The 27,012-nt window shown below is 36.9% G+C and overlaps 2 protein-coding genes across 4 annotated transcripts in view; one reads left to right on the plus strand and one right to left on the minus strand.

Annotated features, from left to right (window-relative positions):
- clstn2b (calsyntenin 2b) overlaps positions 1 to 14,177 on the plus strand; it is a 171,645-nt gene extending 157,468 nt beyond the window's left edge. The window contains exons 8-16 of the mRNA XM_043258551.1: positions 62 to 224; positions 3,795 to 3,961; positions 5,154 to 5,302; positions 9,129 to 9,331; positions 10,590 to 10,760; positions 10,835 to 10,977; positions 11,059 to 11,173; positions 12,127 to 12,308; positions 13,429 to 14,177. Coding sequence (XP_043114486.1) covers positions 62 to 224; positions 3,795 to 3,961; positions 5,154 to 5,302; positions 9,129 to 9,331; positions 10,590 to 10,760; positions 10,835 to 10,977; positions 11,059 to 11,173; positions 12,127 to 12,308; positions 13,429 to 13,587 — 1,452 coding nt within the window. The 3' untranslated portion in view covers positions 13,588 to 14,177. The remainder of the gene's footprint in view (positions 1 to 61; positions 225 to 3,794; positions 3,962 to 5,153; positions 5,303 to 9,128; positions 9,332 to 10,589; positions 10,761 to 10,834; positions 10,978 to 11,058; positions 11,174 to 12,126; positions 12,309 to 13,428) is intronic.
- Positions 14,178 to 15,534: 1,357 nt separating this feature from the next.
- On the minus strand, positions 15,535 to 26,120 carry spsb4b (splA/ryanodine receptor domain and SOCS box containing 4b). Of its 3 annotated transcripts, XM_043258753.1 has the most exons (5): positions 25,001 to 25,215; positions 21,980 to 22,047; positions 21,740 to 21,758; positions 17,939 to 18,791; positions 15,535 to 16,352 (listed from the first exon to the last, which is right to left on the minus strand). In XM_043258753.1, the coding sequence occupies exons 4-5, from the start codon at positions 18,654 to 18,656 to the stop codon at positions 16,225 to 16,227; spliced, it is 846 nt and encodes a 281-aa protein (XP_043114688.1). In that variant the 5' UTR covers positions 18,657 to 18,791; positions 21,740 to 21,758; positions 21,980 to 22,047; positions 25,001 to 25,215; the 3' UTR covers positions 15,535 to 16,224. The 3 variants fall into 3 exon arrangements, with proteins under 3 accessions (XP_043114688.1, XP_043114687.1, XP_043114686.1); XM_043258752.1 differs by lacking the exons at positions 21,740 to 21,758; positions 25,001 to 25,215 and adding an exon at positions 25,660 to 26,120; XM_043258751.1 differs by lacking the exon at positions 21,740 to 21,758.
- Positions 26,121 to 27,012: the final 892 nt, after the last annotated feature.

The following is a 27,012-nucleotide window of genomic DNA, read 5'->3' on the forward strand; positions in this document are numbered from 1 at the left end:
AAAAGAAACAGCTGACATAAAGAAAGCAGAAATATTGTGAAGTTGTCTCTCTTTCTTTCAGATCTGTGATAAGGAGTGGCATTATTACGTCATCAGCGTTGATTTCCCAGTGGTGTCTCTGTATGTGGACGGCGTGACCTATGACCCGTATCTGGTGACGGACGACTGGCCCATCCACTCGTCTCAGATCGACGTGCAGCTCACCGTAGGAGCCTGCTGGCAAGGTGAGAGGAAGTGGGTGTGTCTGTGGGCGTGGCTAGCGTGCAGTGGGTGTGGTCAGTGTGCAAGTGACTTGAAAACCCACAGCATGAACAAATAACTCTTTAGTAAACACATCATCTGCTCTTCTGCAATCGCCGTTTCACTTTTCCTTTTGCTCAAGCGCAGCAAATGAGTTGACCTCTTGACCCGCCGCGTGCTTCCCAAAAAGCTACCATCTTCCCAAGTTCTGAGAGTTAAATGGGACTTGCGTTCACAGTTGGCTAACGAAGCTTCTGGGAAACACACCCCTGCCCGTGCTCTCTCTTTGCGCCGCTGAGCTTCTTTGTTTCACAATGAAAGCAATACAGAGTGAGATGGATAATAAAAAGATCATTTTATGAGGGAAAAAATATAATGAGCGCTGACATTTGCGAGATTTGTGGAGCCTGAATAGTTTAATGATTTCTCATGATTCGGTTTATCTCGGTTTACGCCACTTCATATGCAATGACCGTAGAAGATAGAGCATGATAAACAATATTTTAACACTGTAATCAATATCAATACTTTCAAAGAGCTAGCATTGTATTAAAGCCATTGAGATACTATTAGTTGTTATTTTTACATCAAGTTTTTATTTTTTGTATATATGGTTTTTATTCGTTTTATAATATATTGTATATAATTGATATATCTTATATATTGATATATCTTATGTATTTTGGTTAGTTTTATTGCAAGTAACAAACTGTTTAATGGCTTTAATTACTTTAACTGTTAGTTTTAACCAGTGTTACTGTGAACTCAATTATCTTTTTGTTAACTGAAATAAAGCAGAAATAAAACCAAATATAAATATTAGCCAAAAATAGACAATAATCAAAAATAAACTAAATATTAATGTTACCTTGGCAACAAACTAAAACAAAATATGTTAATGTTTAAGTACTAAAATGACTAAAACAATACAAAAAATTTGAATTTTTAAAAATAATTAAAAATATTGTTTTTATTATTTATTAAAAATAATCAAATAATAGTAGTAATAAATGTGTAATACATTTTTAAATATATATATATATATATATATATATATATATACATTCAAATATGAATAAATAATATAAAAGTATATGAATAATACAAAAATAACACAGCTTTTATCACGCTTTTGCATTAAAAGAGATTCTGAAAATTCTGTATTTATTTACATGCTGTTATTTTATCAGTTTATCAGGTAGAAAATTGTTTTGATCTGACAAAATAAAAAGGTAAACGCACCGTACCCAGTAAGAGAAGAAGAAGAGAAGGTAAGCAAGTTCAGTCGTAAAAAATGTATCAAACGAGTCGGGTCACAAGTCTTTTGTTCAGAATGCCTCCATTTCTCTATATTCTATCGAGAAATTGATCCATTTGTTTGAGAGTCCTGACCAGGCCAAACTGTCAATCGATTGTTGTGACAATTTTGTCCCCAAACTATAGCCGTGTAAAACACACACACACACACACACACACACACACAGAGCAGCCTGAAACACACCAGTGTGCCATCGCCCCGAGGCTCACAGATACCTGATCACAAACACACTCGGAGAAGCTTCATTAAACACAGACCTGTCTCATACAGAGCGGATAGATGCAGCAGGTAATTGCTCATTATCTCTGACTGGTCACCATTAAGTTAAATCAGATGATTGCTTCGTTTCAGTGCCGTTTCTGAAGACCTCTGGCTCAACCGAAGCTGAAATTTAATATTCATGTGTACGCTGAATAACGTGTGATGTGTAACCGTGGCTGTGTCAGTAACTGGGTTTTTTGTTTGACGGTACTTTCAGAACAGCCTCCAAGACATTCATTCAGAAATGCCTTATGAAACATAATACAATAATTGCTCCATTACAAATAAACTGCTATAATTATAGTAATAACTGTTATAATATGTAATATAGGTCTACTTAAACATTCAAAACCTCCCTCCCCTACCATAACCATTTATGGAAACTAGGCAGGCCATGGAAATGGGCCAATCAGAGACCACCACACTAATGACATCACAACCATAGTCTAATTACATCCAAAAGTGTTTGTGACTGATTTTTAGACTTTGATGACTTGAAAGTCTCTTCTAATCACTAAGGCTGCATTTAGTTCATCAACAATACATTAAAACAGTGACACTGTGAAATATACTTACAATTTAAAATGTTTTATATTTAAACACGTTAAAATCTAATTTATTGCTGTGCTCAAAGCTGAAATTACAGCATCATTACTCTAGTTTTTCATCACATGATCGTTCAGAAATCATTCTAATATGCTGATTTGCAGCCCAAGAAACATATATTACTACATAATATTATTATAATATTATTTCAAACAATTAATAAATAAAAACATTTTGGAAAAAAACATTTTGTCATGGAAAAGCTAATTTATTTCAGTAATTCAACTAAAAATGTGAAACTTGCGTATTTAATGCAGACAGACTTAACTATTTTAAGTATCTGGGATTTTTTATTGCAATGATTTTGGCTCACATGTAGCAAAAAAAACACCAATTCACTTTTAAAAAATGATATAATGGTATGTCAGTGAGCTAATCATCTCAAAACACCTGCAAAAGTCTTTAAAATGGTCTCTCGGTTTGGTTCAGTAGGCTACACGATCATAGGGAAGACTTCTGATCTGACAGTTCTCCAGAAGACCATCATTGACGCACTTCACAAGGAGGGCAAGCCAACATTCAATGCCAAAGAAGCTGGCGGTTCACAGAGCGATGTATCCAAGCATGTTAACAGACAGTTGAGTGGAAGGAAAAAGATGCACCAACCGAGAGAAACACAGCTTTGTCAGGATGGTCAAGCAAAACCGATTGAAGAATTTGAGGGAACTTCACAAGGAATGGACTGAGGCTGGGGTCAAGGCGTCAAGAGCCATCAGGAACTTGAAGACCAGTGTTAAGTTTCCAGTCTGTGATGATTTGGGGCGCAATCTTATCCGCTGGTGATGGTCCATTGTGTTTTTTGAAAACCATGTCACTGCACTTGTTTATTCTGGAGCTCATGCTTCCCTCTGCTGATGCTGATTTTATTTTCCAGCAGAATTTGTCAAACGCCGCCAAAACACCAACAGTCGGAGGCACTAATTAAAGCAAAAGGAGACCCTACCAAGTATCGAGTGCATGTACAGTAAAAAAAAGCACACTTTCCAGAAGGCCAGCAATTCACTAAATTCACTTTTTTATTGGTTTTATAAATTTGAGTTCAATTACTGAAATAAAAGAACCTTCCATGACATTCTAATTTATTGAGATCAGTTTATTCTAAACAAAACCTTTTAATTTGAATACGATTAATTTGTTGATGAATAAAAAATTCTAAATAAGCACATTTATTTGAAATACAAATCTTTTGCAACATTATACATTTTTTATTATCGCTTTAATACGTGTGTGCAAGAACCCATTTAGCAAGAAAAGCTAAATTATGACTGTATTTGGCGAAAGAAATATTACAAATGGACTTAATAAAGTGAAATAACGGAAGCTTATGATGTGTTAGGAATCATATCCCGTCACGTGTGTTTGTGTGCAGGTGGTGAGGTCTCTAAAGCAAAGTTTACGCAGTATTTCAGAGGCAGTTTGTCTGGACTCACGGTACGAGCAGGAAAGATGGAAAGCCAGAAGATCATCTCCTGCCTACAGGCCTGCAAAGAAGGACTGGACATCACCTCACTGGAAAACCTCGGACAGAGGATAAAGGTTACACGCACATATCCGCCTAACTTTATAAAAACGCTGTACAAAATCTAAATCACAAATCCGAATGAACGAGCTACAGCCTCTTCAAGGTCACAGTTTTGATTGCACGTTCTGGAAAACGTTACACTGCAAGTCGCATTGCATTAGTCCTGAAAAGGAGTTCGCCCGTGAATAAAACCCGCAGAAAGGAGTCGAAACGCGCTATTTTGTTGAAAGAGAATGAGGAAAAGGTGAAGAAAAGCCGGGAGAGACGAGACTTGAGGAGAGATATTCCTGCGCGCACATTTCCCATTTTCTGCTTTGCTTTCCTCCGTTCTGTTCTATTGTATGGAGAAGCTCTAGGGAAGATTTGAGGATCAAATGAAAGCAGGTTTTACAGACGGAGTCAGAGCGTTGGTGAGAGACAGAAGACAGGTGTTCCTTCGCTCAGGTGGTCCGATCGCTCAAAGCAGGATTGTGCCTCGTTCAGAGCTAAACTCGTGACACGTTTTAAATAACGCTTTCGTTCTTGCTGTGCAGGATTTGAATTTAAATTAGAATCGAGAAGCGCGCTTTATCGTAACATTTTCAGCATTGATTATCTGCAAATACCCGTTAACGCGCACAAAACAGTCAGTTATATTACATAATTCATTTCTGAAATGCCACAGGATTGGTTGACGGTAAAATAATTTAAAAAAAAACGTTTGCATACTAATTTGTTCGATTCATTCATTAAAAAGAACTAGTTTAATAGCGTATTTACATTACGCAACAAGAAGAAACAGTAAAAATGTATACATGTTTACAGAACAACCTTATTTAAATACAGTACATTTAATGATAACTGACACTGATAATATGTTATATAACTTTAATAATAAATGATGAAAAATACTGAGAAAAATAAAATAAAACTTTTATTAAAAAAAAAATTTAACCAAGTGGTTTTAGTTTAACCACTTGGTTAAAATTACAAAAAAGTTTACATAAAAATTATATTTGCAAATAAAATATATTGCAATCTTACTGCTTAAAATATTCATTTTATTCAGTGGCACTTGCATGTTTTGTAGTGTAGAAATTGCATTTTTACCCTTATTTTTTGTGTAATTTTTACAATTCCTGTTACCTCTTTCTTTTTTTAAATTTTGCATGTTGGCTCACTGTCATAGACACTTTGACGGTATAATATCTCACCATTTTCTCTTAGTTTCATCTGAATCCCGCTCAGTCTCTGGTGGTGATGGAGGGAGAGGATCTGGAGGATCTGAACGCCGCACTGAGAAAAGTTTCTTACATCAACTCTCGGCAGTTTCCCACCAAGGGAGCCCGTCACCTCCGGATCTCCACGGCAGTGCAGTAAGATTATAAATATTCATTAGATCCCATTTTTGAACTAGTATACTAGAATTTTAGCTCTGGAATGTGGCAATATAAATGATCAAACAATTTATATCTGGTTGCAAAGTTCTGATATGCATCCCAGAATTTTAAACTGTGCTTTGGAAAGGGTATTAAAACTCAATTGTAAAAAAAATACTGAAGAATGTTTTACAAGAAAATACTCTACTTTGATATGTTTTCCGTGTCCGAATGTCTGTGTGATTCCACCCACTGCCAATTTAGCCAATAGTATTTTGACACCCTGGGTTGCCAGTTGGTGGAAAAGACAGCTGCGTAAGCCAGCAAATAAAAATAGATCAGATATCGCAGATTTTAATAGACCTAAAAAATCCTCAGCATAAAGAGCTCTATGATCAGAGGAGTATTAAAACATGGACAAAATCAAGTCATCAATTTACACTTAGAAGCTCGTCACCTTTTAGTTTCCTCAATCTGGCAACCTTTTTTCACTACAAAGAACATTGGAAAGGATCTACTGATCTTAAACGTTCTTCGTGGAGCCAAGAATCTTTATTGATGGCTATTTGTAACTAGATTTGTACATATTCTGCTAGCTAGCTGCTATCAAATCCCTAACCATACCACAAGCGATCCTGATCCTTCTTGTAACCTTTACTCTTAATCTAATTCATATTCCACGCTTAGGGAGGTTTCATTTTTATGTACAGAGAGGGACACAGAAAGAGAATAACAGAGAGATTAGATTTTTTTTTTTTTTTCTGGAGCAAAAGCACACCCACTGGCACCCATGACTATTCAAAGCAGATCATGAATATGCATAAGCCCCTAAAGAGTTTTGACCCGCCCCTCTGAGGCTAGTGGGCGGAGCTCCTTCAGCAAGCGCAACAAGGAATTAGCATGAAAACACACACACACACACACACACCCAACACTAAAACATGATAGAGCAATTAAGTATTATATTACTGTAATACATATAATTGAACTCTGGCTTCTCTCATTCTTAAAACCTTCTGATCATAGACTTATATTAAGCACAAAGGTGTTGTGTTTTGCATAATTAGTAAAAAAAACTAATTTTAAGTAAGTTACGTGATTCATTTACACTTTTGCACAGTAACAGATTGCTTGTCAAGGAGACAAACGCTGCGCAAAAATTCTGAATTAAGGCAAACACAATATCACCTTGGCATAAAAAAGCAATCATGGAAACATGGAAAAGCGAGACAGAAGTTACCAAAAATATCAGTGTTCTTCTTCCACCAGCTAAAATAAAACGTGTGGTCAAATCATCAACTGCAATTATTATATAATTGTCTTTATGATTTATAGTTCGCCGAGAACTGTAAGCTGATGTTATTTGTGTGTTATGAACAGATAAAATGCTACAATGTTTAAATAAAAAAATATACCATTATTTTAGCCAATATTGAGATTTACTCACTAATATCATTCAACTTAAGTACAATATGACAAAAATATTTTTGCAACACAATGCTGATATTCACATTTAAAAATATATATTTTGAGAGCTCGCTAAAGATTACGTATGTAAAAGTGCAAAAAAAATTATCATGCAAAATTAAATATTCAGCACGGCACAATAAAGTTTACGCTTGGCTCCTTCGGTGCAATGTTGGAATATGTTCATGTGTTTAAACAGATGTGAGGCAATCGTCCAGGTTTAGTCAATGGCAGAGTGCCTCATCCTTCATTATCCACTGCCATTCGTATGCATGAATTTCATCACGGAAAAAATCCTAGCATATGTTCGGCACACATCACCCTGAGAAACAATTAGCATCCAAACGTAGGGCTAAACATGTCGAAAAAAGCACGCGCCGTTTGGTCATCAGTCAACCGTCACAGATCACAAAAGAGCATGTTAAATCATATTTTAGTTCAAACCAACTGTATCTTGTAGCAAACAGCTGTTTTCCGCGACAAAATATGAATTAATCTTTTCGAGCCACGGCGCATCTAAACCTTCAGTCACAGATGGTTTCCTCCATTCATTTCCTGTCCGTTGATGAACGCGAGTTTTTGTTTGCGTCGGGATTAAGAACAGCATCTTTAATTAGAGAAGGCGGATCTGCGCTCATTTGCGGATAATGGACTTCCTGCTTCCTGTCGTTCGGAGCTGCTTCGCGGCGTTGAAAGCGCTAGAGTTGTAAATTAATTCTAGTAAACACCGTTTGCGTTTCGCCTTTTAAGCTTATTAAGTCCAATTACTGCGAGATTCAAGAAAGCAGAAGTGTTATTAATTCACCGCGGGCGTAGCTTTTCTCTTTGTGTGAAGTTATCAGCGCTGCAGTCTCTGTAATGAGTTGGGACCAGCTCCAAGTCATTTGTTTACGCTCTTACACATCACTGTCGAGCGCTTCTTATTATTTATATCCAAGTGGAGATGTCTTCACCTCTGAGGGAGTGTTTGCAGGACCCAAAATTAACTTCATGCCCAACCTGCCGGTGACAAGCCAACTCCAGCTCTGACTAAAACAAAAACAACAGCCAAAGAACAATTTGTTACTTGAGATAAAGTAAACTTGAACTTAAATGAAATTAAATGCTAAATATATGGCATGCATGTTGCCGATTAAGGTAACGTTTCTCGATTTTTATGGAAGTGACTAATAAAAAAATGGATATTTTCAAATAAACCTAGCGCTGTCAAACGATTAATCGCGGTTAACCACATCCGAAATAAAAGGTTTTCGTTTTCATAAATATGTGTGTATACTGTGTACATTTTTATTTATATGTAAATACAAACATGCATGAATATATGTAAGACAAATATGTTATTTATAAATTAAACCAATGCATAAAAAAAAAAAAAATTAATTATTATATATATATATATATATATATATATATATATATTAAACCAATGTATTATTAAAAATATATATATATATATATATATATATATATATATATATATATATATATATATATATATATATATATATATATATATATTTTTTTTTATTTTATTTTTTTTGGAAATATATACTGTATGTGTTTTTGCATATACATCATAAATAAATATACCCAGACTACACATACATAATGTAAATAAAAACTTATTTTGAATGTGATTGCTTCACAGTACTAATAAACTAATATTCAAATAGTTAATATTTAAAATATCAATAAAAACTATTATAGTATCTCAACGAGACTAATATAACCCCGCTAAATATTTCTTATATGTGAAGGAAAATTGTTTTGCATTATGTAATTATATCCAAAATTAACTGAATTGATAAAGTTCATCATTTATTTGTGACCCTGGACCACAAAAGCGATCTTAATTAGCACAGTAATATTTTTGTAGAAATAGCCAACAATTACTTTTATGGGTCCAAATGATGCCAAAAACCATTAGGATAGTAAATAAAGATATTTTGTAAATTTCATACCATAAATATATCATTGTATATATGATATATATCATGCAATATATCATGTATTTTTTGGGTTAGTAATATGCATTGTTAAGAACTTCATTTGGACAACTTTAAAGGCGTTTTTTTTTTAATATTTAAATTTTGTGCACCCTCGCATTCCAGATTTTCAAATAGTTGTATCTCTACCAAACATTGTCCTATCCTAGTAAACCACACGCCAATGAAAAGTTCATTTATTCATGAACTTAAATCTGGATTTATTAGGATAAAGGTTCGTAATAAACCCACTGGCGATATGGTAATTGCATTTGTTGTTTACTTCTGGACCCTGTAGGTGTGTGTTTGTGTGTGTGTGTGTGTGTGTGTAACGCGTCAAAAGTGAAAGAATGTGTTTGCGATCTCTGCAGGTGTTTCGGAGAGGATGTGTGTATTTCTGTCCCTGATATCGAGGCGGTTGTCATGGTGATGCAACCGAGTGAACCACGCATCACCATCGCCGGGGCGGAGCACCTGACTGTCCCCGCCTCCGACCTTGCCCTCGGCCTATCCCTGTTCAGAGATTTGCATATCATCAGCACAGTAACAAAAAGCGACGAACAGACAAACGCAGGTAGCATTTCTCTAGAATCACAATCAGCTTTCTTCTCTTAATGGGGTAATTTGTTCAAAATGATTGTTTATTCACCTTCATATTGTTTTAAACTTAAAATCAACGTTATATAATGCGATGCTTATTCAAACCTGTCTCGACCCACTATACTGGATATTATATATCTACGTGGGAACATTTTCAGCTGATTTTCAGGACAGCTGCTGTGCTTTATCATCATTTTTTCCGAGCGCGACAGAATCCATTCCATGCCGAAGCATCCCGCTTAACTTCACCTTGTGCGTTGAACAAAAGAAAAGTCTCAGACGTGAAGCTGAGTAAATGATGACAGATTTTTCCTTTTCGGGTGAACTATTTCTGCAACAAAAACCGCTACTAATGAAAACAACCCACAAAGAAAGTCCCCAAACGCTGCGCGGAGCACATTATTCACCGACAGACCGCAGGTGTCACGCTGTTTTGGTGGGAAACAACAGTAAATGCAAAAAAACATGTTAATAAATCATAAAAGACAGATGCTCACTGCACCCTCCACCATCACAACACATGCACGGGTCTTTCATGAGGATGCTTTTCTGAATATGAAATTCATTCTGGAGGCTTGTTTGTTTACTTTAAATGAGACGAATCCTAGAAAACGACACTTTACTTGCTCTTTCCAATTAAAGCTTCACAATAATAGAGAGATATATCAGTAGCATTCAAAAATCTGTGGTCAGTAACTGTTTTTTTTTAAAGAAATTAAAACCAGGGATGCCATAATTTGACCAAAAGTGAAAGTAAAGACATTTGAAATGTTACAAAATATGAATATTTCTAATGAATGCCGTTTCTTTCTATTCGTCAAAGTGTCCTTAAAACATTTATCAAATGTTTCACAAAAATGGCAGCACAACTGTTTTCAAAATTGATAAATATTTCTTGAGCTTTTCATGAATGAATGACAATTCATTTCAACATATTTAAACACACAAAAAATATTTTAAATAGAAGCCGAATAATATTTTATAATTAGCAACATTTATTAACCAGATTTAATACTGTTTATACTGGGTTCTTACTGACTCCAAACCTTTAAAACTTAATATTATATAAGTGTTGACTGTGTTTAATTTTTTTTTAACTGGAAAAAATGTATTTCAGACAGCTCATAGATATATGTTATAGATATTATATTGCATATATTATAAAATAAAATATTTTTTTATTATTTTGATTATTATTTATTAACATTTGTTTCATCTTTGTATTCGTTCAGATCAGAGCTCAGGTGCATTTAAGGAAATCCCGCATAATCTGGACTACTGTGACATCATCGTGCTGGGGGAGGAGTTAAGGGCGGGGCTAGAGAGTCTGGAACTGCACCACAGCTCCTTATTGGGCAAACACTTGGAATACGCCAACTCCAGCACCGGCATGTCCATATACGGTAAAAGAAATACACAAACTCTGCAACTCACGCAATTTCCTCGCTTCTCTCATCTAAATCTAAATCTGTTTTAGGTGTGGACTCCATCTCTCACTACACCGAGGTGATCAGACAGGTGCGTTATCAGAGCCGTCATGCTGTCGACTCGGTCCGCACCTTCAGACTCACCTGTTCGGAGCTCAACGGGCGTTACACCAGCGATCAGTACACATTACAGGTGACAACCAAACCAAGAAATGCACTAAACCACGACTCTGAACTATACCCTGAAGATGCTCTCTATCACTCTTTCTCCAAGGTTAACATCCTTCACAGTGAGGAAGCTACTGAACATGTCAATCACGTCATGGCTCCGCCCAAATTCATGCAAATGATTCATCCTACAGTCATAGAGTCTGACAGATACGGCTTAGGTGAGTGAACGTCTGAATGATCGCGTCGGACTGAATTAAGTGCGTTTGTGACTGTTCATTTTGTAAAATAGCTGAGGTGACATAAAATACTTTATTAATGTATTAATCTCAGTTTAAATTAATTAAGTCATACACTGCCATTCAAAAGACTGAGGTTATCGGGACTCCTCTGCTAACCAAGGTTTCATTTATTTGATTAAAAACACAGTAAAAACCAAAAATTTGCTCATGTATACTGATTATTATAAGCGTTGGAAATATTTGTGCCGTTTCCTATGTTTGTGTAAACTGAAACATTATTTAGGACTCTTTGATGAACAAAATTTGAAAAAAACATTTATTTGAAATTTAAATCTTTTTTATCCGTGCTTTACTGTCATTTTCAATTAATTTAATGCGTCATTACAGAATAAACTGATTAATTAAAAAAAAAAATCATACTGACCCCAATTTTTTAAAGGAATTAACAATGAATAATAATAAATGTAGAAATTAAATACTGTTAATAAAAGTTGTGCAGTTAATCATACCAAGCATTAACTAAAGGTAACGTTAACGAAATGTTATTCAGACAATATATATTTATTTATCATTTAAGGTTGGGAAACAAAAAGTGGTTCCAATTTAAAGAATAGTCTTGATTCTTTAATCAGGTTATGAATCACTTACTGAATCAGTTGGAACCACTAGTTATTACTTCCATAAACACAAATCAACCGAAAATTAGTTTTTAAAGATTCACACCCAATACAGTGTGATTCAGTGAGGCTTCTTAAAAAGTATCAAAAGACTCGTACATGAAGTCATTAAGGAATTAAGTAACTACGGCAATTATTTACTACAGCATACCAAACAGATGGGACTGTCATCCTCCCAGAATCTCGTCAAATTATGACATCTATTCTAACGTCTGTAGCATGTAAGATTTAGGTGCATGTCATGTTTTTCTCCAGTCGTTCCTGCCGTTGCTACTGCAGTCATTGTGCTGTGTGTCGCCGCCCTGCTGGTGGTGCTGCTGAGTGTCTACCGCCTCAACCAACCACAAAACCAGGAGCTCATTCGCACACACGCGCTGCCGGAGAAACAAGCAGGCCGTGACGGATCCTCTCTCTCCATCACTGTCAACCCTCTGGAGGTACGACAAACCGTCTACATGCTCAAGCAACACAAGACACCGTAATGTAAAGAAGCTGCCAGGATGTTGACGCCTGTCAAACTGTCACAGCATGCATGAGTCTGTGAAAAGGAAAACTTTTCTTTATAGCTGACAGGACAGTACAGCGGTTACGCAATCAGCTAGAGCTAAACATCTGACAGTAAAACTGTCGTTTAGAAGAAATGAAGGCACCTGTAGTTTACCAGAAATCATTGGCCTAGTATTTTGCCGTTGATTTGGACATGTTTCTCAATTAAGATCTCTGTTGATCCTTGAGACCAACCAGCCTAACTTTCCCTATAATGGTAGTTAATGGTTTAGAGCCATAGTTAAAAATTAAATTTAAAAATCACCACTATCACACTATCATACAACCTATATATATATATATATATAGATATATATATATATATATATATATATATATATATATATATATATATATATATATATATATATATATATATATATATATATATATATATATATATTATTATACACACAAAATAAGCATAAATGGCTTTATTAAAAATTAAGGAGTTTTAATTTCTCACTATTCTTAATTAGGTTTTATGTTGTTATGTAGGTTATGTTGTTATGTTGCAGTATTCAGAATTCACTTTTTTCCTCATAATTGTGAATTTCTATCTCACAACTGTAACCTCATAAGACAATTGCGAGTTAAGTCAGAACTGTGATATCTAAACTCACAATTCTGCCCTTCAATTTGGACTTTATAACTAGCTTTTGCGAGATTTTAGCTCAACGCGGAGAAGAATGAAATACAATTGCAAGGAAAAAGGTCAGAATTTCACTTCATTTCTTGCAATTACGAGCTGCAAAAGAAGAGAACTACTTTTCTCAAGGGGAGTAAACGGGCCTCCGTAGTTATTCCAGAGCGCTGTAATTACGACAGTTCTATATTTACGACAGTGAATTCCACCTGCTTGACTGTAGGGGGCTCCAAAGTCGCGAGAATGCATAAACACTACATTCAGTCGCTTTAACGCAAAAATTCGTTTAAATGACCGAATAGCATAATACCGAAATAACCGTAACAACGTGTTTAATCACAGCAGTTTAATTTGGTTCGTTCCAGCGCTTTCACGAGCTTCAGTCCGCGGAAGAAGCGACCGAGGAGGAAGGAGACGAGGAAGAGGACTGCACTGACTCGGACAGCGACGAAGAAGAAACCACCACGTCTTTCATGCTCCATCAAACCCGGATGCAACGAGCAGCGTCGTCGTCGTTACACTGAAAACAGCTCCACACAAACACAACGCTCTACCTGTAGCATCATCTAGTGACCTGCAATACACGCGAGTCGACGTGAAAGACCTCGAAACAGCTCCGATCCTTCGTGACACTGTTTTTGGCGTGAGGTGACCAACTAATAGAAGTCCCGCATCCCGTCCGATCCCTTTACGCTCTCCGTCTCTACCGCCGGAGGACCAAAACAAAACACGAGACAGAAGAAACTTCCGAGGCCTCTGCGGCGCATCTCGTTTTCTCTCTCAAACCCTTTCGGTGTGCAACGATCGTCCCTTCATGATAACCGGCGTCCTCGAATACGTTTTTATAAATCCGTGCGTGCACCTTTTTAATGTAGTCTTTCTCCGTGGGTCTCTCTTCTGCGCACGTGGCGGCGTGTTTGCGCGCGAGAGAGGTTTTGTAAGTGACTGTTGTTTCGTTATTAAGTGAATGGGTTGTGCGTTCGTGCATCTTACCGACTAAACGGAATTTGCTCCTTTTTTCTGGTCGCTGCTGCACTTTCTTTACATGGGTCAATAAAAAAATGTTTTAAGAAACCGGTCGCCTCGTTTTTCATTCATTCATTCATTAACAGGGACTGGCGAATCTCTGCCAGACTGGAGTTCAAGCACAATGAAACGCCTTGAAGTCGAACGGGAGCGAGGTATGTGCGTGAAACAACAGCGGCATCTAGCGGCGCGCCATGAACAGGCCGCCACGGTCCTCAAACTACAGAGACGTCAGAGCGGGGCAAGTTGTCACAGTTAAAACGCTGATAAAAGCACTTAAAAACATAATGCATTTTAAAGACATTAGATGATACCGCTAGGTCACTCAAACAGGTTCCATAACAAATATGTAATAATAATTATAATGATGATGGTGATGTCTGATGCAACTTAAAAAGTTCAAACTGTAGGTAAAACACACAACACCAACTAAAGTAAATGAAAAATTTGATAGTAATATTAGTAAATAATACACACATTGTATATATATAATGTGTGTGTGTGTATATATATATATATGTGTGTGTATATATATATATATATATATATATATATATATATATGTGTATATATATATATATATATATATATATATATATATATGTATATATATATATATATATATATATATATATATAGTATATATATAGATAGATAGTATATATATTTATAGATTATTTAAATTTTTTTTATTTTTTTTAATTAAAATTAAACGAGACCATGAAACCAGTCATAATAAATCAGCTTTCCATTGATGCTTGGCTTCAGATCCAGATTTGAATATCTGGACTTGCAAATAAAATAAATAAGCATAACAAAACCTCATTTAAAGTCGTCCAAAGGAAGTCGTTAGCAAAGCATATCAATCAAAGATTAAATTGTAATGCATTTGCGGTAGAAAATTTTTGATATATCTTCATGGAAGATGATTTTTGGCATTGAAGAAAAAGAAGAGATCATTTTGAAATCTACAGCGTTTGTTTGGCTATTGCTACAAATAGACATGCGCAACTTATGACTGGTTTTGTGGTGCAAATATGAACAATTTTAAAGAAAATAACTGCATTAAATGGAAGTATAGTGCTGTGATGCAGTTTTTTTGATAGACGCGCTATTCTTCAAAAAAAAAAAAAAAAAAAATATATATATATATCGATAGATATATATATATATATAAATGTATATATATATATAAATAAAATGTAAACCTGGGTCTCGTTTCATAAACCTGACTTTTTATTTTGAACCAAATAAACTGACAAGTCAGGTTAACTGCAATAAACCTGGCTTAAAACTGGTTTTATGAAACGGGCCTCTGATAGTTAAGAAAATTGTAAATGAGTTTCTTTAGTGAAAACTAATTTGAAAACAAGTCACCACATTTATCAAACATTTAATTTTTAGAAGCAAGCGAGACTACAGAAGTTAAAGAGGAGCAGACGTGGTTTGGCTTTGGAGTTTTATTTTTATTCACATTTCAAAGGTCACAAAAGAACAAAGTCGTGTCTGCCGTCTTGCGGGTTTCCGTCTGATCCGTGAAAAAGACGAGTGTTCGTTTCATATAAAAATCAGATCTGTAAAAATCTGCTTCACAGACGCCGAGGAACGTTTCAAAGTGGCGTTTATACGCTAAAAACACCCGAAAACCGATTTAATCAGCTTCGTCATGATCACAAACCGAATAAACTCATAACAAACACGAACGGAAAAGGATTTTAAAAAAAGATCTCAGGCACTGCGGATGTGTATTAGTTAAGACTGGTGAAAAGAATAAGGAGCCGTTTTCTGGAATAAAATGCATCGGTCTAATATAATTACGTTAGATTCATGTCCAGAAAACTAGGTCCTTAGTGTTTAGATAAAAGTGAAAGAAAAAGCAAAAATCATCAACTCTTAAGAAAATGATTTGCATGGAAGACATGAACTCGAGTCATTCTCACACACAAATACAAACACCTTCTCATTAGTCACCTCAAAATCATTTAGAAAACCAGATACTTGTCCGGCTGGTCAGATCTGTCCATCCCTACGACAACTTTATTAAAGTCTGTGCACAGCACAAAGCTTCTACAGCCCTGCAGGTCATTTCTGAGCGCAGGAGACTTTTTGGCTGTGTGTGTGTGTGTGTGTGTGTCTCATTGGTACTGCAGGTAGTTCTTGAGCGTCTGTGGCAGTGGCAGGGACTGGATGTGATGGATTCGGTGGCGTCCCAGAGCCTGTCGTGCCGCCCTCCTGCACAGCTCCATCAGGGGCAGAGGTTCAGCTGCGGGGACAGAGCAGAGGTCAGTTAGGGTCAGGGGTCAATGACCTCAGGCGATCATGTGAACACACTCGTTAGGACTTCAAAGACCAGCACTGATCCCAGATAAGCTAAACGACTCCAGTCGTGACGTGGCAAAAGGCACAAGAGAGGCAAGATATACATCGACGGAATGTAAAAAGCGTGGAAATCAGTTTGAATAACATTTGTTTGCACTATAATTTAAATGGTGTTGAAAGGCGTTAGTGGAACTTGACAATTGACTTCATCACGACCTGTTGAAAGTCTGGGGTCAGTATGTAAAAGAAAATAACTTGATGCATCCCTTTCTAAATAAAAGTATTGAGACATTCATAACTTTACACAAGACTTGTTTCATGTTTGTGGTTCTTTAAAAAAAAAAAAAAAAAAAAAAGAAATTGCGCTTTCCACAATAATATTAAGCAGCAAAAACTTTTTTGATAACTTGCATTAATAATAATATTATTATTATGTGATAAGAAAATCAGCATGTTAGACTGATTTCTGAAGAATTATGTAACACTGAAGATTGGAGTTACGATGCTGAAAGTTCAGCTTTGCACAACAAGAATAAATAAAATTTTAAAATATTAAAATGACTGACGTCAAATAATTAATCAAAATATTGGCTCCAAAATATGTTTTTGTTTACATAATATTAGTGTGTATTGTGTATATGTATAGACATATACACACAGTATATTTTGAAAATATTAACATGTATATATTTATATTTTAGATTCTGTGTGTGTGTGTATATATATATATATATATATATATATATATATATATATATACACACACACACACGTAGTTATACACAGTACACACAATATATTATATAAAAAGCACTACAATTATAAAAAGTTTTTTAAATTGTAATGATATTTCATAATACTACTGTTTTATTGTATTTTCTAATCAAATAAATGCAGCTTTGATGATCATGACAGACCCCAGACATTTTAACAGCAGTGTACACTGGCTCAAGAAAAAAAAAAAAAAATTTTAACAACAAGATTCTGCAGCTCAGCAAGTGAATTTTATAAATTACGTGAGGCATGCATATCCAATCATATTTAGATCAACTATAAGTGGGCTTTTGGGAGTAGAAAAATGAATAAAATGCCACTTATAATTTCTGTAATTCATGGTCAGTGTTGCAACCATGCAAAACCCCCATTACATTGCCTTTTCAGAGAAGTTTGGAAACATGCTTGTGTTCATCGTGCCAACAATATGGGAATCATTTCATAGGTGCATAATTTCTAAAAACTGCTATTACAGAAAAGTACTAGATCTGCGGCACGCAAACATGTTGTTCCCAGTTACTACGAATGATTGCGCAATGACTCTCCTCATGGAGCAACAGCAAGGCTGGATTGAAATCAACAAGCACTGAAGTTAATTGAAGTGACATTAGGCCAAGTATAGTGACCCATACTGGGAATTTGGGCTTTGCATTGAAGCACACACACACCCGGAGCAGTGCCCAAGGACGGGCGATTACGGAAAACACTATACAAGAAAGAAAAACAGAAGCAGTAAAAGCTGAAAATTATACATACGGTCTAATCCGTTGACGTACGTCATGGTGACCTCGCAGTGACCCCACACGGCGCTGACGATCGGGTACAGCCTTTTTCCTTTCAGCCCACGAAATGCTACACCCAGGTAGTTCCCATCAGCGCAGAATCCCAGCGTTCCCTCGTCCATGTCCAGAACCACCAGAATCTCTTCAGGCACAGAGAACGTCCCTTCATCCTCCTCGTCCTCGATAAACTCCGGGTACGACGGCGCAGGACCAGTCCGGCTCTTTCTGTCGTGGTAAAGTCGACCTCGTCCCAAGTCCCAACCCCAGGATTCGGCGTCGCTACCGACTAGCGCAGAATATCCGACGGCTCGCAAGGGAGCCAAAGAAGTCGCGACTCCGACCACAGCGTGAGTGCCGCGTTGCCGTACGGGCCAGCGCAAAGTCCAAGCGTGCAAACCGCGGGTAAACCCAGCTTTTCCCCGCACGCAGTCCGTGCTTTGGGCCACCGGGTGGCGATGGAACGTGAGCCGGTCGTCGTCTTTGATGAAGAGGTTGAGCGAGCGGTCGTCTGGGTTCCAGGCGTGCTGTAGCTGGTTCTCCGGTCCCGCCGGCGGCATGTCCAACAGCAGCTCCAGGCGGGCGGGTAACGGGACGCCGCGACTACGGAGCGACGCGCACACTGGCGGATACGCCAGCTCGCTCGTCTCCGGCTCATCAGCGGATTTCACCACACCCGACACCCTCTGACCCATCACGGCCCAGCCACGGGCATCAACAACCACAGCCGGTGTTACCTCATGAGCAGCACGGGCCGGAGAGCGGCAGCCAATTAGAAGAGGCAACACGGTCCCATGTGCGAGAACTCGTCCAGTGAGGAGCGGGTGGCACTGTAGGGTAAAATGAAAGAGAGTAAGGAAGCTAGTTGTGGATGAGGGTGACACAGTGTGTTGTTTTGTATTGCTGCACTTTAAAGGGGTCATATGATGTTGCTAAAAAGAACATTATTTTGTGTATTGTGTAATCCAATACTTATGCGGTTTAAGCTTCCAAAGATGCATTAATTTCCATATGCTGTACATTGTTTCTCCTCTTTACAAAGCTTTTCTGAGAAACAAGGTGTGCTCTGATTGGCCAGCCATCCAGTGTGTTGTGATAGGCCGAATACCTCAAGCTTGTGACGGAAATGTTACACCTCTTAACATATTGTGATGCTGTGTCCTGGGGCGATGAGACAAAAACAATAAAACGCATTACAAATGAGTGGGGACATAATTACTCATTATAATGACTTTGTACGACTGAGTTGCGTTAAGCAGCTTAAACATTACCGTGCCTGCCTTCATTAATCACAGAAACGACAAACCACTCACTGCTCGAAATAGTAACAGATTCTGTAATTAATATAACGCACTTACGAGTCAGAAGCGCCAGACTGTCCTTGCAAAGTTGGATTTGCCCCACTTTATAGAAACAGCCTTTGTTTACAGCCAGCATATGCTACTCTCCAGATTCAGTTCTCTGTGAATACGCTGAACACACTAATATTTAGGTTGAGCCGTTTTGCAAATACAACTTAACCACTGAATTCTAGTGTGTCCTCTTTCGAAAGCACAAACAAAAGCCGTTTCACTTTCACAACCGCACACAGCGTCTCCAGAACATGGCGCCGGCAGCAACACTGCAGCCAGAATAATAGCTCCGCCTTCTTTCTTTGTGCGAACATTTGGGTGGTGTTATGAAACTAAATCCACACTGTGATGCAGAGAAGTAAACGAGGCATTTTAGGGGGGTGTGGATAAGTCAACTTTTATAAAGAATCTCTCTTTGGTTTGGAGACTTTAGTCTTTGAAACTTCAGGGTTCTTTACGCACTAACAGCTTGTAACACCCCAAAGAGAAAGGAAAAACATTATATGACCCCTTTGAATGAACAGATTGCAGACTAGGTGTGTCAATTTTGAGTACACTTGGACTCTCCCTTGAACTCTCACGCACAATGACGTCATGATTCCCGAGATGTCAATAACAACAGACTCTAGCTGCATCTCATTTCGGAGACCGAGTCCTCCAGAGGTTACAGTTATTCCTTTTGAGGTGTAAAATATTATCATTTGTTTTTACTGTAGAATAAAATGGTTATTTTTCAGCAATGAGACTTTCAGCAGCCTTCAGGAAGTTTCATTTGTTTCCTCAGAATTCTTTGATTAATTAAAGTTTATTCAACATTTATTTGAACTAGATATCTTTTGTAAGCCTTACCCTTAATTTTATTAGAGCAATTTATGAGCCCCAATATTTTATATAAATTTAATTCATTAAAATAATTAATTATATATATATATATATATATATATATATATATATATATATATATATATATATATATATATATATATATATATTATTTTAATAAATTTATTTATTATTTTCTTAAAACAAAAAAACACTGAAGTAAATACTGGTTTACTGAAACAACTCAGTAAGGTTGAAATCATTCATAATACTGAACAGATAAATGTACAAAAAAAATTGTCATTTATACCAATATGTAATATTTACATAACAGTATAACTGATTTGAAAACACGCAATACAACATTTAAGCAAATAAATTAAAAATATATATATTTAGCTTAGTTCTACCCTTTATGGCTTCAGGCCTAAAACAACTAAAAAAGGACTAAAAAAGCTGTGGGCACTTCACTGAAGAGACACTTCTCAAGACTAATATTAGTTTTCACACCATTTGAAGGAGCCGCCTGTGTTCACACTCTACCGAGAGACTGACAGAATGGATGGGATGCGAGTATTTCCTCCGGAGCTCCAAAGAAACGCAAACGTGCAGTCAGGGCCAAAAGCAATCTCGCACCGTCCAAAACCTAGTCCAGTAACAGGAGTCATTTTGGTCGCATCCTTTACAAATGAATCAGACTTGTTCCAGTTTTGTTACTGAACATAGATCCCCAGAGCCAAACCCTTCTCAGGAAATGAGCTGGACTGGTCTAAACCAAACACACTCACATCCTAAAAAACTAAGAGAGCAAGATAAAGCAAACAGAAGAAAGTGATGAGAAAAGACCTCATTTCTATGTCACCCAAAATACAGCACTTAAACAGGCTTATAAAAAAGAGAAAATGATGAGATTTCATTGCAAGGGGATGGGAAGTTAATGTTTTTATAATGTTGATATAATGGTGACTTTAACATTTAAATATTAAGAAATAAACAAAAATCTGTATTGCAATTTTACAGTTGTTCTCAATTCAGTTTATTTGTATTACTGGTTGTTTTTTTAACTATATCTTTACTTTTTTCTTTGACTAATTGTTGTTTATTACAATAAAAATTACTAAAATTTGGCCTGTTATTGTGGTTGTGCTGTTAATATATAATTTGAATAACTTGCATATACTATTAAAAATAACAATAAATAAATATTGTTGTTATTATTAAGTGTCTTAATTTAAAGTTTGCTTATGTCCTTTATTTTTTAATTTTCATTTATTACTACTACAACTATGTACTGATTATTATTTTTAATTTAATTACGATATTGATTTTAATTATTACTAATATTATTACTACTGTCGTTGTGATATAATACAAATCATTTGAACAATTTAATATTATCAACAACAACAACAAATAATATAATATAGCTATAGAAATTACGAAATGCAGCAGAAGTTATATTAAGCTGAATATTAAGTGCGTTCAGTGCACTAAACATGAACACAGTAACGAAAGAAATATGAAGAATACAAGGTTTTATCATTAAGGTATTATCTTTAACAGAAGACAACACACACACACACAAGAACAAAGTCTGAGCTTACCCTCCATGCATTGCTGCCTCTGTGTCAGCATAGAGCAGGAGAAAAGAGAGAAAACGAAAAAGAAATAAAAGGGGTAAAGCAGTTCACAGTGGAGTGATTCCAGAGCAGCTCTCCTCCCTCCACGAGCACCAAACACATGCCTGACTTTCCGCTGCTCGCCCTCTCTCTACTCCCTCATGACGGCGGTGATTCACTGGAATAAAGTGTGGTGTAAGTGCGAATAACTGAGCAAACACTCACCTTCCGGATCACGGCAGGACTGAAGGAGGATCCACGTCAGCCGGACCACTTTTATTAGGCCTCGAACTCTGCACGGAGACAAAGAAGTGTTCTGTTAGGAGAAACGCTACCTGTGCCCAGCCAGAACCAGGAAGTGAGAATTTCATCAGTCGGCACACACACACACACACATACAAAAACTTTCATCTAACGCAAAAACATTAGCATTTTCCATTTTTATGCACGCTTTCCTTTTAAGTGTTTGTTATATTATAATGTGTTAGCAAAAGCTGCGTACTCAACATCCCCCCCCCAGTTTTTCAGCGTTTGCGAGTCACTTTCATGAGGTAAACACTGCTGAGAGAGAGCAGTCGTGCAAGTGGACACTCCAGCAGCTGGTCAAGCCCGACTACAGGACACCCTCCATCTGTCACACCTGCATTATTCATGGTTGTAGTGTTCTACGTTAAAAACGTACATCGAAAACATTCAGATCTCCACAGGTGCCGTGCATCTGTGACACAAAAGAATCGATAGATCACTGAAGCAGATTTGAGTACAGCCTCGGTCGGGACAAATCCCATCAAAAATGTACATAAAAAGTAAATTAAATAAATTAGATAAATGCACGAATTCTCATTTGAACCTTAAATAATATATTTGTTTTCTCTCTGATACATTGCATAATCTGTTTGTGCTTAAAAGCAGTCATGTAAGTCATTGGGTGCTATAAATGTTGTATTAGTGAAGAAAGTATTATACTGTGCATAGATAAAAAGATAATCATATAATCAAAATAATATGGATTTGTGTTTAATCAAACAAATAAGTTGCAATTATGGTTTAAAAAAAAAGAAAAAAGACAGCCATAAATATGTCGTTTCTGCTGTAAAGCTGCATTGCAAAAAAAATAATAAAATAAAATAATAATACTATTGTAACAATACAATAGTAATATTTATTGTTTTATTTAATACTAATAATAGTACTTACCAGCAACAATATATTTAATGCTACTATTATCCATTGATTGACATTGAAGTGCAATTTTTAGCAATCTGTCAATCAATAAAGAAACTAACAAACAATTTGCAAATACATTTTCCCCCTAAAACCGTGCCACCTTTTTCTGCATAGCACTAAACTGTCAGTACTAATAACTTCTTTAGATGTTATATTGTCATGGACAAGAGCACCACATGTGGCCAGCGTCTCCACCAGCATGACTTTCACAGCCAGTCACAATAAAGTTCAAAGGTCAGACAGAGTTCAACGTCACGTCAATGAAGACCCCTAAAGCGTTTTTTTTGTTTCCGTGGCGACCTCGTCCTCCGTTTGACCCCGGCGCAGAGAACACGTCTTTGCATGACCCATAAAAATAAAAGAGTTGAAAATAGAATGAGATGAAGGAAAGAGGAAGAGGAAACCGTAGCTACTGAGACTTCCTGCTTCCCTCTCTCGTTCTGAGCATGCTCATAACAAAAAAAAGAAGTTTTGAGCTTGACCTCAGCTGGAAGGAGTAAACAGCAGAAAACAGAGGCAAAGAAAATTAAAAGTAGCCACTCTTCACGAGGCCATTCGCTTGAACATGTGCTTTAAACACATTATTGCACTTAAAAACAGTAAAAATTTTTTTAAAAATCAGTATTTACATTTATCATTAACAAGCCCAGGTGACCAAACACTTGTGGATGAATTAAAAAATAAGAATAATACTAATTCGATTAGCAATTAATCAAACGCAAGCCCAAAATATTAATTGTATTTCTTTTATAATGAAAACGAAGCCTATTATTATGATTTTTTTTATTTCAGTGCTGTCATTATTTAAATTGAATTTTCCATGTTTTTAATGCAATAAATGCACGATATAAAATATTATTACTAATCGGAATGTCTTGAAAATATTAGTTTACTGTTAGAATTTTTTGTTTAAATTAAAAAATATTGAATAAATATAACAGCAATAACTGCAAACATCACAATGCAGAAAACCAACGGCGGTCAAGTCTCTTTCTACAGCTTACTTTATGCAAGACGAAAATTCATACGGACCATAACAACACGCTCAAACAACCACTGAGACAAAATTCAAAGTCAGATCAAGTGGTCAGTATGAAAATATCGCGTGAACCTTGTATAAAAAAAAAAAAAAAAAAAAAAAAAGTCATACAGGTTTTTAGTGACATTGGGATAGGGTAAGATTAAAGAACATGCATTTCATTATTACTTTAAAGGTGTGATGCTGCTCTTGACTGACATATGCCAAGTCTTTATTTGATTGACTTACTTTTTGATCAGTACAGGACACAAAGCTCGAACCCAGTGTTTAAACTCAAACAAACACAAGTACACAAACGTCTCAGAGCTTGTTTGCATAAGGGTTGAGTGAGGTATCCACAATGGATAACGAACATATGCAAATTCCATAGGTAATAGGAAGTGGGCACGCTTTTAAAGACAAAAACAGGCGAGACAAAGGGAATGGAAAGAACTTTGCAGAAGTGACAGCGGGCCCAAACTAGGAAACAGCATCACTCCGTCTCTGAATCACTGTCGACGTACACAAAAGATCAAATCAAACGGTTTACCAGAGTCTCCCCCTCACCCTTCACCTCTGATTGGGTTCGTGTATTTCACAACATTAGAAATCTGAGGCAGATAAAGGGTAACTGACTGGAAAAAAAGCGTGATTAGATTATCTCTGAACCTCTTTCCACCGTGACCTTTGAACGTAAACACCGAAGATGACACACAAACCTATTTTTAAAACATTCAATTTAACGTCCGCTGACTGACAGGCAACTTTTGCTCGTTTCCTTTCCTCCAGAAAAACCGTTAAACGGCGCATAAATAAGTCCGTGCACGCGAAACGAGGAGTTTTAAAGGTACATACGGCCAAACATGTCGCAGAATTAAAACGCCTGAACGTTTTCATCGTATGCACAATCGCAACGCGACCCAATAGCGTCCTGCGGTTTCAGCTTTGAAACGATCCGAAGCGCAAACACAAACAAACCAGCCACGCGCTGATCCACTTACTCTCGCGAGAATCCCTCGGAGCTTCGAGCGGCAGACAAAAACACTCGCCGCGAGTGTCGAGATCTGCGCTTCGGCGGCGTAAACGCGCGCGTACGGCGCGGGGAAATCCTATAAAACAAACATTGACGCTAAAAAAAAAAAACGAACGGGTCCGCGTTTTGTCGGTAGCATCCGGCGGGGAGGAGCGGGGCGCGCGCACGGCTTTTGTTTCGCGAGCTGGCTGGTGCGTGACGTCACGCCAGGCCAGCGCCGGCCGATTGGCCACGTCGGCGCGAGGGCGGTGACGAGGGCGTAAACGGCCCGCCAGTGACGTGAGAAACGAAGCTTTGCGAAACTCTGAATCTTTGGAATCGAATGATTCATTCACACGAAAAGTGATTCAAAACCCATCGAAAAATAACAGATTTTGGCGGCACCCGCTGGTCAAAACGGTGTAAATGCAACACAAACTCGGCTCTCATCTTATTACACCGGTAAAAGTGAATGTTCTGTAAAATGTGTTTTGCATTTTCTCGGTAATACCATCTAAATGTCCAAGGCAACTGATGCATTTTCTACATTATTTATCGTTAATATATTGACACTGACACTACATCTGGTGAACTTCAGCTTTATCTCAATGTCTCTTAAATAACACTGAATCAAACACAGACACCAACCTGTTTGTTCCTCAGCATCTTCATGATTCATTCCAGATGTTTCTGGATCACTCATGTCATCCTCTTTAATAATGCTGCAGAGATCCTCTTATGGGATGATGGGAATAATGCATCGGTGGACTGTTGTGGGACGGGCGCCAGATCTACGAAATCCAACTATTTACACTGAATTACTTTAATTCAGTCTGCTTCGCAATGTGAACAGACTGGAGGTTGATCGCAATGAATCATTATTATTCAGTGCCGTGGTACTTTACAGTTCGGCTTTGTAAAGAAACGATATTTCTACTAACATCAAAACGTTAAATGGAAACAGAGTTGCACGCTTTCTAGAAAATCATATTAGCCTACTCACATAATGCACTGGATTAGTAATAAACCATGACACATACTGCGTCCCATTACATATTAAATATAAATTTTTGAGCTGGATAATGTTTGTAAACCATGTAAATCGGTCCTCTCCCATATTTAACATCAACCCTTGTTTCACTAACGTTAAACACGTCTCTTAGCGGCGGTTAGTGGGTTGCCAGTTGTGGGGGGGAAAAACCCAAGCGCTAATCAATATTGGCCTGTAGTGGAATAGTGTAAAAACCGCGGACTTGGCAACACACCTTCCAGCGCATCCTCTTCTTGTACTTCTGTATTCATGTGGCAAACTTAAAAAAGCTTCAGTGCATTACTACCACCTATTGGACAAGTCTAGTTACACGCACATGCTTTATATACATACTGTATACAATTTAGGAATTTTTTTATACTTTTAATTTTATAGCATTTTGCATACAAACAGAAAATTCACATTCGCATATCCATTTATGCACATTTAATGCATATAAAGCAATATGCAGAGAATATAAAATTGACAAAATATGACTTCCAGGTAGGCACCATGCATGCATCTCATTCGGGAGAAAACACTGCAAAATAACATACCATACTGCTTCCCATGAGAAAGCAGAATGCAAATGTCAAGTATGCATTTACATTCCCTAATAATATCCTCACGCAGGATAGAAATACACAGTTATAATTCAGAACAGCAAAGTCACAGCAGAAGGCTTTACCTTGAGAATCATTTCACACAAAAATAAAAACGAACTGACACCATTTGTCATGAGTGAACCACAATCTCGGGTTTAATTGTAGAGAGCACACAAGAACATAGTGACTTTTCAGTGAGTTTTGGACATTTTGCTTGTCTTTTATTTGTGAGATTTGAGAATTCTGAAATGAATGGCGCACAACGACACATGAAATAGCTTCTTTGATTAAACCGCTAACAAAAGTCCAGCCATCTGCGTGTAAAACGATTAAATCATTGATGATTTCAAGTGATAATTCAGCTGA

This window comes from Puntigrus tetrazona, chromosome 15 (assembly GCF_018831695.1).
Source record: "Puntigrus tetrazona isolate hp1 chromosome 15, ASM1883169v1, whole genome shotgun sequence".
In the NCBI taxonomy this organism is placed as follows: domain Eukaryota; kingdom Metazoa; phylum Chordata; class Actinopteri; order Cypriniformes; family Cyprinidae; genus Puntigrus; species Puntigrus tetrazona.

Coding starts and splice junctions, on each gene's coding strand:
- spsb4b (XM_043258752.1), bottom strand. CDS start 18,656: ATGGGTCAGAGGGTGTCGGGTGTGGTGAAATCCGCTGATGAGCCGGAG. Junction 16,353..17,938: donor GTACGTCAACGGATTAGACC/GTATGTATAATT, acceptor CTGTCCCCGCAG/CTGAACCTCTGCCCCTGATG.